The following is a 16910-nucleotide window of genomic DNA, read 5'->3' as shown; positions in this document are numbered from 1 at the left end:
AGATAAGCCAGGGACAAAGAAAACAAAACTGATGAGGTCCCTGAAGTGACAGGAGGGAGTGGGCTATAACACTGCAATGGGAGGGAAGAGGTTAGAATGTTGGGAGGACTGCCCAGATGAAAGGGAAGAGGTCACGTTACCCAGGTGTCCAGCCGCATCCGCTTCACTGCTGAGCTCTCAGTGTCAGGCTCTGGGGCTGGACGGAGCAGCCCTAAGGTAGGCCCGAAGTCACCCCTCCCGTCATCCCGCTCCCCAGCTTCATAGGATGCACTGGCAGGGCTGCTGAGGCCATCCCCAGGCTCAGGCCGAGCAGGGGCCGGGAAGGGGGCAGGGGCTGGTGGTGCTGGGCTGCGCTCTCTGCTCGGGGACACCGGCTCTGACTTGATGCTGATGTGGGGATGGGTGGTGACGGTGAGGGCTGCAGCAACATGAGGCAAGGGACTGCCCGGGCTGAGGGCCGGGGAAGGAGGGAAAGAGAGGCATAGAAAGAGGAGGAATTGAGAAAGATGATGAAGTTGAGGGAATAGAGTCAGCAAAGAATGAGACATGAAGAGGATGGGACACAGAGGGAAGAGCGAGAGACAGAGTTGGGAACAGGGTCAGGTAGGAAGAAAAAGTAAACAGAGATTAGTTTTCTTTCCACTCAAGTCTCTTTTTATAGTGGGGGTGGGGTAGTCTGGCTTTGAGGACAGGCATGGGCAATCTTAGACTGTCCCCTCCCCTCACAAGATCCACAAAGAATGATACTCACATTAGGTTGCTGAGAGACACAGGAACCAGGTGGGATTGTTGCTGCTGCTGTGGTGGCGGCGGCGGTTGTTGCTGTTGGGGCTGTGGCTGTGGTGGCGGTGGTGGCTGTTGTGGTGGCTGGGGCTGTTGCTGGGGTGGCTGTGGCTGTTGTTGCTGTTGCCAGGCAGTGACGTTGCCTAGTGACAGTCCCCCAGTTGAGCTGAAAGCTGGGAGAGAAGAGAGCTCTGCGCTGGTCAACTGATAATCTGCAAAGGAGAAAAAAGTAGTGAGAGCTGAACCCAATGGCCCAAAGGAAGAGGCCAGCAGGGAGCCCAGAAAGGCTATTAGCCAAAGAAGAGGAGGCGAGGGGGAACCTGTAGAAATGTGGGGATGGTTATCCCAAGACAAGTCACAAAGCCACCAAAAGCTTCCCTTGAGTCTAGTGTCCCTGCAACTGCCACATCTCCAAGTAGTTCTGGAGGAAAGAGAAGGTACCTACCATCCATCCTGCAACAAGGTCCCTACATCTCATTGGCCAGTGCAGCCAATAAGTAAGGAAAGTGTGTGGAGAAAAGCATGATGCCTCTCCCCTCCTTCCTGCCAATACAAACACCCTACTTCAGACTTGATTTGGATCTCCAAAGCAGTACTAATTGTAGCAGGAGCAATGTACATTTTTATAGCATTTAAAGGCTTAGAAAATGGGGCTAAAAAGTGGCTGTTGATTGAGTTTTCCTCCTAACAACCCTGAAAGATAGGCAGTGTAAATATTTCAGCAGCAGGGTTTATCATAGTCACCCAGCTGGCTAAATGCAAGAGATTTCATGTCTATCTATCTACTTCATAGGACTGTTATAAGAAAGGTTGTTTATAATTATTAAAACACTATGGATGGGGGTGCAGTGGATAGAGTCCTGGCCTTGGGGTCAGGAAGACCTGAGTTCAAACCCAGCCTCAGACACTTAATAATTATCTAGATGTGTGACCTTAGGAAAGTCACTTAACCCCATTGCCTTGCAAAAAAACAAAACAAAAAACCACTATGGAAATGTAAGTTGCTATCATCATCATCATCATCATCATCATCATCATCTGGGGCCCAGCCCCTCACCTTCAGATTTCTGTGAAGTTAAGTAAAAAAGACTCACTGTCACCAGGCCCAGTAAGCACTTAGTAAATGCTTGTTGAGTTGGGTTGAGTTGAATTGAATGAGGAAATGAAGTCTGTCCAAGCTTAGGCTATTGTCCAGGGTTAGAGAGCCAGCCAGTATGTCTGTCTACTCAGGGTTCAGGGAAGGGCCAATAAAAGTCTTCTGATTCCTGAAGGCAAGCACTCTAAATACCAAGGGTTCAAGTTTTGCTCCCACAAAAACAAAAGTTCTTTGATGACAGTGGTGGGGTTGGAGATCCTTAACAATATTTAAGAAGGTAAAGAGATCCTGAGACCAAAAAGTTTGAGAAACACTGCTTTACAGTATACCATACAGATGATCGATATCCACAATATGACTTATGTCAACATTAGCCAGACAATCTTAACTTAGCCAGGTTTGTGAGTTGTTGAAACAACAAAAGATAATTAGTAAGGGGTATATCTCATCAAGATGTCCTTTACATATATCAAACTCAATATGCTGGAAATAGAATCTACTGTTTCCCCTAAACTCATCCCTCATCTAATCTTCCCTATTTCTACTGAAGTACCATCATCCTTATTTACCCAGATTCCCAATTGGGGGGTGTCATCCTTGATAGTTTCTTTCCCCCCCCTCCTCCTATTATCCAGCCAGTTGCCAGGTTCTCTCTATTCTACCTCCATAAGACCTCTTGTATAGCCCCCTCTTTCCAGTAACACTACAGCCACCCTCACCTGAACAACTACCATAGCCTTCCTACTTGGCATGGAATAATTATGGGCAGTTTTTACTTTGACTAGCTCTACACCTGGAATATCGAAGGCTCTTAATAAATGAATAGAAGTCACACAGTTCTAGGCCTTGTAAAGGGTCATCCACATAATTTTTTCATAGGCTAATACGTGAAACTGGGAGCAGTGCCCTCCTTTGGGAGAAGTCCAAAAAGCAAAGTGCTCCAGTAGCACTGGCCTGTTCTTCCCAGAAGATCTATATGGCTGATACCAAGGTTCTGCTGCCTAATGTTGACAATGACCAGAATTTAGGCAAGAGCTGAGGCTAGAACTTGACTGTGGGCCAATGTCTATAAACAGGGAACAACTATTAGCAAATTCAGTGGATCTTGTTTACACTTCTGCTGTCAATTAGTTATATCTACTGTTTAACTGGAGTTGTCTTAAGAATATCACAATCATTTCCTTTCCCACTTACATACATATGAAGATTTTCATTTCCTAGGATGGGACTAGAGAGAAAGCTAGGGTTCTTTACCTATGTGTACACATTAGTCTTCCTTCCTTCCTTCTTTCTTTTGTTTTTTTGCAAGGCAAAAGGGGTTAAGTTGAGACAGGATTTGAACCCAGGTACTCCTGACTCCAGGGCCGGTGCTTTAACCACTACGCCACCTAGCCACCCCTCAGTCTTCTTTATAATAAAATGAGAGACAAGAGTCGAATGAATTTGCTAAAAGCATTTGTTACCTGTTACTACTAGTTAATTTTTACATGGAATTTTACATGGAAGAAAATAAAAGACCAAGAAAAACAGAGGAGGGTCCAGACATACGCCTAATATCTTCATGGAGAAATCCAGGAAGACCTGGGTTCAAATCCTGCCTCCAAAGCAGACTGTTATCTTAGGCACATCATAGATTAGTCAGTGCTAGTCTAGGCAACTGTCTCAGACTGTGAATTAGAGAGCAATTGATCGGCATTAGTGGAAGGAGTTTCCTCCTCAAGGAAGGAGTTGCTACACTCATGGAATCACAGGTTCAGCCCTATTCCTTACTCTGAAGTAAACCCCTATAGATGAAAATTAATAATGACTGATTCAAATAAGTTAGGGGTCAAGGCTGCTAGAGTGGGAAAAAGTCCTAGATTTTACTGAGGAAGCTGGCTCCAACACCAGCTCTCACATTCACCTATATACCTAGGATGAATCACAAAACATCAGTAACACAAGAGTCCTCAAAGATCAGCTAAGCTAGTCCCCTCATCTGACAAAGGAGGAAAGTGAGGCCAAGAGAGGTGGACAGGAAGTTGGGAGCAGGGCCAAGACCAGAAATCGACCCCAGGCCTCTTAGACCAGAGCTCTGACAACTACACCACTGTGCTGTGGCTTTTCTTTTCTGTACCAATGTCCATCTGCAAAGCGAGGGGCCCTCCAGCTCCAGCTTCAGCATCCCGTTCCTCTTTGGGTCCCTTCATTCCACTCAATCCTCTTGCCCTTTGAAGATTTTAACAATGTGCCCACAAGGAGAGCAAAGGTCCACCTTCACTTCAAGAGGAAGGCTTTCAAAGTACAAGTAGTCACAACTGAGCTTGCATCTAATTGCACAAAGATGCTGCTGAACACTTTAGAAGAGCTAGAGGGCAAACTCCTCGTGTGTGTGTGTGTGTGTGTGTGTGTGTATACACGTACACAAGAGAATTCAGTCTTTCCTCTGGACCAGATTCTCCCATGGATTTCACTCTGAATCTGGACATGGAGCCAGATGTGACTGACATGGAGAAACATCATAGAGGGTGGCTGTATTGTTATTTCATACTTCCTAGAGTTTTATCATTATAATAATATACAGTTGTTTTCTTTTACTATACAGGATACCTAGTGTTTATGGGACCTGACAGGTTAGAGCTGGGGTGGGTAAACTGACTCTCAGGTTAAATTCAGCCAGATACCAGTTTTTGTTTATATTTCTCTTTCTTTTTTGTACACATTTAAACTGTAAAAACTAGTCTTGGGACCTCTGACATAAAAACATTAGGCAGTGGACTGGACTGATGTTGGTTGCCTTCCTCTGTACTTGAGCCTGGGCTGAATTTCATCAAATAGTAGGGCTAGATGTAAAGTCAAATATTGAGCTAAAAAAAATCACCTCTGGAAGTATAAGAGGGAAGTAAACAACAGTGATGGGCACAGGCAGCAATGGTCCCATTCTACTGTTAACTGGGTCAGGCCAGTTCTGGAATCATGGGTTCAGTTCAGTTCAGTTGCAAGAAAAAAGGATTTATATCATGTCAGACATGGTGCTATGCACTTTACAAATATCATCTCATTTGATCCTCACAACAACTAAGATGGAGGTACTATTATTATCATTTTACAGATGAGATAAACAGAGATGAAGTGACTTGCCTAGGGTCATACGACTAATAGGAGTCTGGACCAGACTTAAATTTAGATCTTCTTGCAGCCAGGCCCAGTGCTCTATCCCCCATTTCACCTCAATATCTATCTGATACTTATAAAGTGTTAAGAGGAAGGCAATCAGAATAGTGAAGAACCTTGAGATTCTGCCAAATGAAGCTCATCTAAAATAGGGGCTGCTGTTTAGCCTTGAGATGCGAAGACTGAGAAGGATCATGATAATTGTCTTCTAGTGTCTGAAAGCTCTGGAGGGAAGGAGGGATGAACTTTCTTCTGTTTGGTGCCAAAGGGCAGAGTTGTAGGTCTAAGTGGCAGAAAAGCCAAGCCCTATTTGTTGGAGCTGTCAGAAGCGGGGAAGGGGTTGCCTCAGGAGGGAGCAGGCCTCTGCCAGTCCTTTTTTTTTTTAGGTTTTTGGTTTTTTTTTGCAAGGTAAATGGGGTTAAGTGGCTTGCCCAAGGCCACACAGCTAGGTAATTATTAAGTGTCTGAGACCTGATTTGAACCCAGGTACTCCTGACTCCAAGGCCGGTGCTTTATCCACTACACCACCTAGCCACCCCTTCCAGTCCTTCTACAGAGACTGACCACCCCCCTTGTGGACTGGGTCATGGAGGGGATTAGTGAGCTCAGGAGGACAGGGTTACAGGCCATCTGATCCAGAACTCTACCTGGAGTGCACCAGGTGGGTCTAAGAGTGGCGGGGGGTGGGGGTGGGGTCTCTTCTAATTTCCTAGGGTTTACTAACTACTTTTACTGGGATAGACTCTAGTCCCTTCCTTACTAGGAAAGTCTCACTTATTCATGCAACAGTGGGAAAAACAACAACAAAAGGATGATAGATGGATTTCACAATCTATTCTCAAATATGGGCACTAAAACAGCTGGGACTAGCACAGTCCTGGAGGCAGGGTGTATCTGCCTAATTCCTGATTCCATCCAGGGGCCTCTACCAGCATCCTTGGGGCTTCCAGGCCTCCATTCACCCCTCCCTTCCAATCTCACTCCCATCATCTTCCCTGACCCCCTGGCCTGTACTTCCCAAGGAAACCGGATAAACCTGCCGGCTGGGCTAGCCCTGCCCTTTCCTTTGCTCTGCTCCAGCCCTTCTTGACATTCCTCCAGGAAGCTCCTTTGGTCTTCTTTCTTCCTCTACTCACTCAATGTCCTATCTTCTCAGTCTTGATGGCAAAAGCTCTGTTCACTTGGCTCATTCATTTTTGTTTTCCCTATTAGACCAAAAACTCTGAGGACAGAAACAACTGTTCTTTTTCTCTCTTTCTCCCAAGATTTCCAGCACTCAGCACTGACCCCACTTCCTGGAAGGACCCTCTGGCCCTATTGGATGAGGGGATATCTGCACTGGGTCAGGGTTAGCTACACACTCACCTGTGTTGTAGGCGGTGGGCATAGAGGAGAAGGGAAGCCCTTGGCTGAGTAAACTGGGTGTTGCCACAGAGACCACAGGGGTGGTAAGTGAGTGGGTGGACTGGGAGACCCCAAGACGCTGGGCATTGTTCTGTGAAAAGAAGAGGACCATCAGCAGACAGGATGATGGGAGCTGGTCTTCTATCCAAGCCCCACCCCATCATAAAGTCAGTACAAGGTCCTGTGTGGGAACCAGGGTGTCTATTACAAGATTTTGTGAGGAAAAGAACCCTAGAAATCATTTAGTCCTATCCCCCATTCTCCCCTCATTTTACAGAGGAAGAAAACTGAGGCCCTGGTCATCGAGGTGTTAAGTGTCAGAATAACAGGGATTCAAATTCAGCTTGACTCCAAATCTCAGGTTCTTTCCACTGCCCCATTCTATCTCTTCCCCTCCACACCCTCCAATTCCGGTTCACATGAGCAGGGCCATTCACATGATGGAGGGTCGTCAGTTTGGGGTAAAGGAAGGGCCACACAGAGCATGGCTCACAAACAGAAACAAAAGACACATCCACACTTAGAGACATAGACTCAAAGTTACAAAGTGGGCCTCCTGGCCAGAGGACCACCAGTATGCTATTCTCTCTCCCTCTTCAGCCCCTACCTTCACATTCTGGAGAGGGAAGGGATAAATAAGATTTGAGGAGCATCTTGTTTCCTTTGTCTTGTTCAATTTTCAAATCTACCCTTAATCCTTCACACTGCAACTTACACCTTGACAGAAGGATGCTAGAGTTTTGTGAGGGAAGAGGGTGTGGAACAATGCTGACGGGGGGTGTGTGGTTATGTGTGTGTGTGTGGGGTGTGTGTGTCCCGGAGGATGGGGCTGTCAGCTCCATCTGCCGCTGAGTCACTTGTTTATTCCAACTCCACGCTGAGGCCGAAACTGCCGCCGTGTCGCCGCCAAAGCCTGCCTGCCTTTTCCAGCCTCCTCTGGCCCCGAGTCAGGAGCTAGGGAGGGAGGGAAGGAAGGAGGGAGGAAGGAGGAAGGAAAGGAGGGAGGAGTCAGCAGCCCCTGCCCTACTCCCTGGCTGTGACAGAATCTCTGTGTGTGAGTATGTGGACATGTATGTTACTGCCTGCATGTGAACACATACGCATGTGTATGTGCCCAAAATTGGGGAGGAGGGGTTAGATGACTGAAATCCCTGGGAAGGAAAGAATCTGCCTCTGGCTTTGGTCCTTATTCCCCCTGGCTGACTCCCCTTGCTGTCCCCATATGAGGCCATGCTTTTGCTGGAGATGGGTCAAAGGTAGTGGGGCATGGGATCTTTCCACTTTAATCTGGTCTGCTCCAGGTGCTCCAGGACACAGCCTCAAGGATGCCTAAGGCTACCAGGCAGCAGAGTTCCACAGATACCCCACAGGGAAATTCATGAGAGATACCTTTCCTAAAACACATGTGGACAAACATAGCCCAGCCTCCTACATAAACACATGTATGTTCACACACATGCATGCATGCCTGACCCTCACTATGAGATCACCGGGCTCCCAAAGGGCAAGGACTATATCTTGGGTGTCTCTGTTTTGTGCATCAAGTTAGATATAGAGTCAGCACTTCTTATCAATGCCTGTCGAATGGAGGGCTGCCTATATTCATGCACAGGACACAAAACACACACACACACACACACACACACACGGAAATACATTCACATAAGCCCCAAGGTGCACATGCACAAATACACTCCATGCTTGAGATTCAGAGGTCAGTATAGTCACCGTCCAGGGTCCACACAGAGCCAGTACTTACCAGATCTAAATGGTCCTCAGTCTGGGAGCAGAAATAAAACCAACAGGGCTGGTTTAGTTTCTGATCAGGGCCCCTTTCTTAGCACTCAGGACAACTCAGGCTCCTCTCCTCCCTTCCTCCTGCTCCTTCTCCCAGACTTTGATCTCTACTTTTGGTATAACCTTTCAGAAGTTGCCATCCCCTACATCATTTCTTACTCTACCTCTGCCTGTCAGGAAGTCTATCCATGTCTAGGCTCTGCCCCTCCACCTCAACATCTATCTCCTCATATACATATCTGATAGCATCTGTCTCATCTCTCCAATGACATTTTTCAGTCCCTAGGCTAGGTCCTCCTTTGAACAAATCTCTGGTCAGGTCCTCTTTTCTGGTGAGAAGAGTCCCTGACTCCATCTCTGCTTGGGTGGGAGGGGGAGAAAAGAAGTCCTTATTTCTCTAACTTCTCCCTCAGAAATCCTCGCATCTGTCTGACCTTCATCCCTCCTGCTGAAGTGTGGCACTTTCTTCTGTACCTTCCCTCTCATCCACACATCATCCCCAAGAACCCTCCATGGGCCAACTCACCAAGTGATGCATTAACCCCTTCCCACCCTGGGATGTGATGACTCGAAGGTCCGGCTTTCTGCTGGGGGCCCCAAGTTGGGCACTGTGAGTAGGTGGGGGTGGAGACTTGGCTGGGATGACTTTGCTCAGGCTGTTGCCATTGGCGACAGGGAGGAGGCCAGGGGAGGCCCGGGCACTGACATAGCCATTCCCTGAAGAAGGGAAGATTCAAAGATGAGAGAAATATGGATGCTTCCCTCTGCCACAAATACCAGGACATCTTTTATGTCCCCCTCCCCACTAAATGCCAGCTCAGGAAAGGGCGTCCATCCTAAAAACACCAATCTCTTTTCTAAAACTTTCTTAGCCTTGAGAAGAAAGGCAGAGGGAAGAGGGGAAGAACAACTACATTCCATTTCTATCCCACTGTGCCTTCCATGAGACAAATCTGTAAAGGGATACCAAGAAGCCTGGGCTTTAGACCTGGGTTCAAATCTCCTAGTTCTAAGGTGAGTTATTTGGGCAAGTAACGAACGTAACCTCACTGGAATTCACTGTCTTCATTTGAAGAATGGGGACAATAAAACATACCTCACAGATATATTATGAAGATCAAAAGAGTTAATGTATATAAAGGGCTTTGTAAACTGTTTTTAAAAGCTATATAAACACCAGCTATTATTATTATATTATTCATGTCCCTGCCACAAGGGGTGGGGAGGAATGAAATTTGCTGGGGCAAGGCAGAGGGAGGGGAATAAGCCTCTGCTTTTTTCATGCTACCATTCTCACCCCTGAAGACATCCTTGTTGCCCATACATAACAATCCTAATCAAGGAGGCCTTCCTGTGCTCTAACCTCCATCTCTTTCCTGGCTGCAGTATCTTTTTTCTTTTGCCATCTCTTTTTTCATTCTCCTGCAGTTGGGCCTCAAAGCAAAGCCCAGCTCTGTCATCAGCCCCATGACATCCCCTATGTCCACACACTGGCCAACTTTTCTTCACAGCAGTATCCCCATCGAGATTAGGGTGAGAGTAGTGGAAGGAAAACAGGCCCTGGGGAAGAGGGGGTTGTGAGGAAACAGCCAGGAAGAGTTGGGTTACTGGGTAGAACCAGGGCTGAAGTGTTACCTGGTGTCACTGAGGATCAGAGGATGTCATTATTTGAAGAAATCTTAGACTATCATGTTCTCATTTTATAGAGGAAAAATAAGGCCCAGAAAAGGGAAATTACTTGTTCAGGGATCAGACAACTGGTAAGTGATTATGCTCTGCTCACTGGGGGTGGGGGTGGGAGATATCTTTGTAATTCCCAATCATCACCAACTAGCTCTGGCCTTGACTTTACTTTCTCTACAAACAGGCAAATCAGAGTCATCCATGTAGGCCATGTATCGGTGCAGCTGTGGGGTTTTACTACCACCAATACATGGGGGGACAGACACTGTTCTGAGGCCTCCCTCAGTGCAGCCACTGTGTTCTCAGCCTGGAAACCAAATAGTCCCTATAGACTTGAGTGCAAAGCATCCCCAGCGAGGCCTAGGTGCTGGGGTCTCAGGGCTAATGAGGGGATTCTGGGATAACAGCAGAGGCAGTCATCGATCTTGCCTGAGGAACACGATCTCCCTGCTGAGCCCTGGGTCTCTCCAGCTGCCTCTAGCCCAATTCTCAGAGAGGCCCTGGGAATGACAGGAATGTGGAGGTGACGTCAATGGTGACATTCGTAGCCACAGTCACAGAGTCAGACAAGGGGATGGCCCCAAGGAGGGCTGATGGCTGATGGAGACAGGGTGGGGGAGGGTAAGACCACCCTGTATGTCTATCAAATGTGTATTCTTGAATTTAGCAAAGCCAATCGCTGTGAGTGGGACAGCTCTGTATTTGTGAGAAATATGTGTGTCTGTCTGGGAAAGGTATAGGCATCTTTCCTTGAGTTTGTGTGACAATAGGCACCTGCTCATTTGTGTCTGTCAGTGTGACCTGTCCGTGTGATGGCATGTGTGATAGAGAGAATGTTTACTTGTACAGATCTACCCCCTACCCTTCCAATCCTTTTTCAGTGAGCCCCTCCTGACCTCCAAACCCACTTTCCCCAGGCCTCCTCTCTAATCTCAGTTCCAATTCCCCTCTCACCCCAAGAAGAGAGCTTCAGGGTGGAGGAGAGAAGTAAGAAAGGAGAATGGGTCATAATTTGTGTGTGTGTTTGGGGAATATGAGTGATGATACTATCTTCTTTACCCCTTTTCCCACCTGTTTCCCCCAAATTCCCTGAACACAGGTCATAGTATTTTAACATTGGAAGAGACCTCAGACATCATCTAATCTAATGCCCTCATTAATGAAGATGTTTAGTTATTATAGCTCACAGTTATGTAGTACTTTAGGGCTACAAAGCCTTTTTACTGTAATTAGTTCCTTTGTCTTCTATAATAATTCAATGAGGTACATTGGTATTATTATCATTTCCATTTTACAGATATGGAAAATGACGTTAGGAGAGAAGTTAAGTGACTTGCCCAGGTCACACAGCATTAAATTTTGGGATTTGAACCCAAGTCTCTCCTGACCCCAGAAAATGAGAGGGCTGGTCAGAACCAGAAGATGCCTAGGGACCATGGCAGACAGAGGCTCCAAGGATGCTCTCCTATATCCCCCAGGATACTGGCTGTGCAGTTCAGTCTTCAGTTACCTTTAGCTACTTGAAGACCTCTCTGTAGGTACTTTCCCTCTCCTCCAAGTCTATTCTTCTCCGAAAGAAAACCTTTCTGAACCCCACAGACCTAATTCTAGACAGAAAGACTCACCAACAGGGCTGGGACAGGCTCCATTAGCACTATTAAGGTCTCCTCCCAGCATGGCTCCTAGGGAAGGAATAGAAATAAAAGGGAACTGGAAAGCCTTGGGCCTTGAGGTAGAAAATATGTGTGCTTGTTTGTTGAGGCAGAGACTCAGAAGTAGGAGAAGAAAGGACAAACTCTGAGGACTAATGGAACTTCTCCCATTCTTCCACTCCTCCCCACCTCCCACCAGGGCCCAGGAGACAAAAAGACAGGGCATACAGCAGCAGAGAAGCTAGGGCAGGTGATTCAGCTGGTCAAAACTCTGAACAGCAATGATGGGAGGATGAGAAGGGTTTGGAGGAAAGAGAGCCTAGAAGAGCTTTCAGATTCTGGCTTGGGAAGTCTCCCTAGACCACAAAAATATGCAATGGGACTGAGAAGGGGAGAAGGACCAGGAAGGAATGATAGAATACATCTACAGATACAAAGAGGCATGGGTGACGTGAGCAAGCCATGTTTGTCTAGCTCCATCAATGAGTGTGACCTGGGGAAGGGGTCATATGAAATGATGAAACAGCAGAAAGGGGAGGCTCTGTGTCTAGGGAGTGACTCAGGCTACAGAAAAACCAATCTCAAAGTACTCTGAACTATTCCCACCTCCTATACTCACCGGCACTGGCTGGCCGCTGTGGCAGCCCTGGTGACACACTGTTCCTCTGCAGGGCCGGCTGCTGGGGGGACAGGAGCCTCGGGTCTGTGAGGGATGACGTAACCAGTGATGGGGTCACCAGAGAACCCCCAGGATTGCTGAACTGAAGTGAGTTCTGATTGGACACAGGCACCGTGACCGGCATGGCGAAATTTGGGGCTGGGACAGCAGACTGAATAGAGAAAGGAAGGGGAGGTAGGTGTTAGAAAGATTGTCCCTTCTCATAGCCCCATCTTCCCAGAGTGTCCCTCTGAGAACAGTGATGTTGGTGAAGGTAATCTTAGCTAAATCCAACAGAGCAAGAATGATAATATAGAGCAGGTTCTCAGCTGAATTCCTGGATCTCAGCTGAGGCCTAGCCAAGGAAATGACTTCTAATGCGAGACAGGAAACAGTCGCTTGGTTTTCTAATCCTGAGTTCAGGGCCCAGGAGCTGAGGTGGGTTAGGTGCCCAGCCAGGCAGGACACACAGGAAGCTGGTTAGGAATCCCAATTTGAGATCCAAACTCACACGCGCAGAGCTGTTACTGCCTGGACCTGGGTGGTGGAAGGGAAAGCATTTCTCCCAGCCTCACCTGCATCCTTGCTGCCGCACAGTCAGTTCATCACCAGGCTTACCTCCATCCCTCTTTCTCCTACTCTAGGCCCCACAGACACTGAGCTTATAGTATCAGAGGAGATCCCACAGGAAGATTTCAGGATTTTCCTATCCAGGAAGCTGGAGGATAAAGAGTTCTCTCTCCTCAAGGTCTTATTTCCATCCTTCACGACATTGGGTTAAATCTCTCCCACCCACACTCTGCCTAAGCTGAGCATCTTGGTATCAATTATAGCCAGTAACGACTAGCTACAATCCAGGAGCAGTTTCCATCAAAGTTCCCTCTCAGAGAGCAGCGTCCATAGGACTTTCAGGTCAGAAGCTAGAGGGAAGGATGGTACCTTGCGTTACACCTTGGCTTTTCTACCAACTTCTGTGTGACTTTGGCTAAGCCATGGGGCCCTTTGGAGACAGAGGCTTTTGAGGGCTATCCAGGCCAATCTCTTCATTGTGGAGAAGAGGAGACTCAGCCTCCCAGAGAGCAAATGCCGGGCCCCAGGTCACCTGGTGAGCGAGTAGAGCATTCAGAGTCAGAGCCAGGTTTCCTCTTGCCCAGTTAGGTCTGGGGCTCTTTCTAGGATAGGTCAAACTTCCTTATCTGTAAAATGAGGGCTCTCTAAATCCCCTTCCAGCTCAAAAGTTCAATGATGCTAAGAACTGGGGACACTTCCTCACTTTTGTTTTGGGGAGGGAATTGGGGGCTGCGAAGCCACACCATGCATGGGGGGAAAGGCTCCCCCAGCTCTCCATGCGGCTACTCACGGCCAGTCTATAACTCTGCATCATTTTATCAAACTCCTCGTCTATCTTTTTATATTTCTCCTCCGTCTGGGGGGTCAGGGCAAACACCTCGTCCACCTCGGGGCTCTCACACTCCCTGTGCTTCTTGTGCAGCGCCTGGGGGCAGGGGGTGTGGGGAAGGAAAGGACGGGAGTGGGGAGAAGAGGAAAAGAAAAAGAGAGGGAGGAAAACAGGTAAAAGGAAAGGAGGGTTCACATGACAGAGGAGGCCAGGGAGAGATAAAAGAGGGATGAACAGGGAAAGGAGAAGAAAAGAGTGGAGGGTTGGAGGAGAGAAAGGCCAAGAAAGAGGAAAGATAGGAGAAAACCAAGGATGGGAAACAGAGGGGCCAGAGGAGGAAGGAGAGATTTGAAAGAAAGACCAAAGAAAAGAGTTGAGGGGAGGGATGAAAAGGGTGAGGAAGGGTTTGGGGGATGAAGAACAGGAGAAGCCAGAGAGAGTACAAGAGAGGAAATTGGGAGGACAGAGAAGAGGGAGGGAGGGAGGAGGTGGGCAAGGATGGGGGAGAAGGGGAGAGGGTTGGGAGCAAACAGAGAGAGCAGTGAGTGGGCTGGGCTCACCCCATAGCGCCGGAAGAGCCCATCCAGCTCCTCACTGGCCGGCCGGTACTTGTCCTCCAGCAGGGGGCTCTGCTCCAGGGAGTCCTCCCCATCGGGCTCGGGGCTGTCACAGCCATTGAAGCCTTTCTTCCTCAGGGTCTGCAACAGGCAGTGCTCAGGGAGGCCCAGGGCCCCCAGATTCTCCCCCCTGCACACCTCCCCTTCCTTCCCAGGGGCCCCCATGTGTGAAGAATGGGCCTCTGACCCTGACCACAGGGTACCCCACCCAGCCACACCCAATCAGCCCACATGGTTCTGGCTCCAGAGGCCACAGGAGAAGCAAGCACTGTAAGGACCCAGGGCTCCCAGGTCCCATCTCTCCTGGGGTCCAAAGAAGTTTGGTAAAGGTAATTAGGCTAAGATTGGCTCATGTTCTTTATCCTGGCTTTGAGGCCATTCTCAGGAGCCCAGAGGTCTCCCCTGAGTAATATGGTCTAATGGCTACCCAGTAAAGGGAGAAAAATCTGGAAAGCCACACACTGAGACAAAGACAGAAAGGCAGAAATGCACACTATGAGACAGAGGAACAGAGACAGTCAGAGAAAGGGAGATGGCAGAATGGAGAGATGGAGCTCCTGAAAAACAGAGACAAAGAGAGGCAAAAAAGCCCCAAAGATGGCTATGTGGGAGAAACCCAAGGAAGGAGTAAGACAGAGAGAGAGATGGAGAAATGGGGACAGAAAGACCAAAATGGAAGATGACTGTGCAGAGAGATGGTTACAAAGACAGCAATGGAGAAGAGAGAAGTCATAGAGAAAGAGAGGTACTAAGAGAGGGGCTTGGAAGGATCAAGAAAGACTAGACGCTAGCATCCCATCTCCAAAGGTCTCTGTCCCTGGCCCCAGCTCCTCCATGCTGCCACTGTGTGTTCACCGGCTCACCTCAATGATGTCGGCATTGGTGCGGCTCTCGTGGGGTTCATTGTACTCTGTGTACTTGAGGAGGACTTTGTCCATGTCAGTGCTGGCATACTGGAACAGCTTGTTGGAGTGGTTGAAGATGATGAGGGCAATTTCACAGTCACACAACACACTTAGCTCATAGGCTTTCTTCATTAATCCAAACTTTCGTTTAGTAAATGTCACCTGGAGAAGAGAGAGGAGTGAAAAAGGAGCAGAGGGTTAGAGCCATTCAGTACTGATCTGACCTTGGGGGAAGTCTTTGGCCTTCAGTTTCTGCATCTATAAAATGGGGATATTAAGACCATCCCTACTCACTTCATGGGCCATGGGGAGGGTCAAAGCAGGTAATACATGGGGACACTAAAAGGAAGAACTTTTTAAGTAAAAAAGCAATGAAGATCTGGGAGAAGAGACAATGAAGTATCCATCCTACTGCAGAGATGAATTTTAGGAGTGGTCTATGGTCTGATTTATTTTGACTAAAATAATGGGAGCACTATCAATACTATTTCTTGATTTCCTTCTACAGGATGGCTCTGTCTAGCAATGCAATGCAGTAACAGTTATGTTAGCATGCAGAAAGAGAAGCAGTGTATTAAAGTGGACAAAAGGTTAGCCCTAGAGTCCAGAAAACTAGGAGACCCCTGTTTGGAAACCTATCTCTGACATGTACTAGGTTTCTCCTGACTTCAAATCCTATACTCTTTCCACTTGACCATAATGTCTCAATAAGGAAAATGATAGTTCAAAACTGGATGGAGCCTCCAATTAGGGGGATGGTGAGAGATCTCTGAATCTCAGAAGTAGGAAAGGTTTATGTCTTTGCTGAGGTTCAAAGAGCCATCATGCAGGACAAAAAAAGAATTAAGGTGGAAGCTCCGGGGCCAAAGATAGAGGTACTCTGGAATCCCCAGGAAGATGGTAGAGGGGCAACAAGGCTTAAGGCCTAGGTCTATTTTCATGGAATCATAGAATAATAACATCATGAGAGATTTGAGAGGAGAGTTACTTCAGCCTGTATAGAAATTCCTTTGAAATGTATCCAACTAGTAGTTAGTCACCCAGTCTCCTTCCATCATCTCTTCAGTCCCCCTTTAGAGTAGCCCTACAGCAAACTCCTCCTTACAGTCTACAACTGTCTCTCTGAAACTTCTACACAATGTTCTTAAATCAACTGTCTTGGCCTTAGAAGAACTCTTCTTAAAACTCTTTTCTGGAGGATATGGTTATAGAAATGGATACAGCAAGAAAATGTGGAAGGGCGAAATCACAGAAAAGGATATCTTCAAGACTGAATGACTTCTAATTGGGATGCTTGTTGAGGAAATTATTTTTTCTTGGTTGGTCTTGACTTTTCAATCTTAACACAGTCCTCTAAAGACCTGAAGTCAACAGCACATTTCCCCAGCTGCCCAAATAAACCTGCTGTTCTCCAGGCTAAATAATCTTAAAGGAAAACTTCATCTATAGTCTTTCAAAAGTGTGGCACCCAGAACTAGACACAAGAATCTGGATGTGGTCTGAACAGGGCAAAACTCAGTGGAACCATCACTTCTCTGGTTTGGGACACCAGATTTCAATTAATCTAGCTCATAAGCAAGAGGACTCAAGGTCAAAGCCTTTCTCTGATGTTTAACCTCTCCAGGACTCAGTTCCCTCATCTGTAAAATGAGATGATTTCAGTTCTAGATCTATAATTCTATCACCTTAAGATTGCACTGATGACAGTGGTTACTGTGTCACACTCTGGGCTCACAGAGCTCTCCAGGTAACTAAAACCCTGA

General features: G+C 47.4%; 1 protein-coding gene across 8 annotated transcripts in view; it reads right to left on the bottom strand.

The window, feature by feature from the left end:
* Positions 1-16910, bottom strand: part of MEF2D (myocyte enhancer factor 2D) — a 118636-nt gene that overhangs the window by 79247 nt on the left and 22479 nt on the right. For 7 of the 8 annotated variants that reach the window (XM_074223211.1, XM_074223213.1, XM_074223209.1 and 4 more), the window contains exons 3-11: positions 15106-15309; positions 14186-14323; positions 12188-12398; positions 11542-11598; positions 8760-8950; positions 8196-8216; positions 6398-6527; positions 752-995; positions 141-450 (exon numbers count right to left, since the gene is read on the bottom strand). In XM_074223211.1, coding sequence (XP_074079312.1) covers positions 141-450; positions 752-995; positions 6398-6527; positions 8196-8216; positions 8760-8950; positions 11542-11598; positions 12188-12398; positions 14186-14323; positions 15106-15309 — 1506 coding nt within the window. The remainder of the gene's footprint in view (positions 1-140; positions 451-751; positions 996-6397; positions 6528-8195; positions 8217-8759; positions 8951-11541; positions 11599-12187; positions 12399-14185; positions 14324-15105; positions 15310-16910) is intronic. The other variant, XM_074223214.1, reaches the window with a different exon arrangement.

This window comes from Macrotis lagotis, chromosome 2 (assembly GCF_037893015.1).
Source record: "Macrotis lagotis isolate mMagLag1 chromosome 2, bilby.v1.9.chrom.fasta, whole genome shotgun sequence".
In the NCBI taxonomy this organism is placed as follows: Eukaryota; Metazoa; Chordata; class Mammalia; order Peramelemorphia; family Peramelidae; genus Macrotis; species Macrotis lagotis.
Note: the sequence above shows the minus strand (reverse complement) of the source record. Positions and strands in the feature narration are given on the sequence as shown.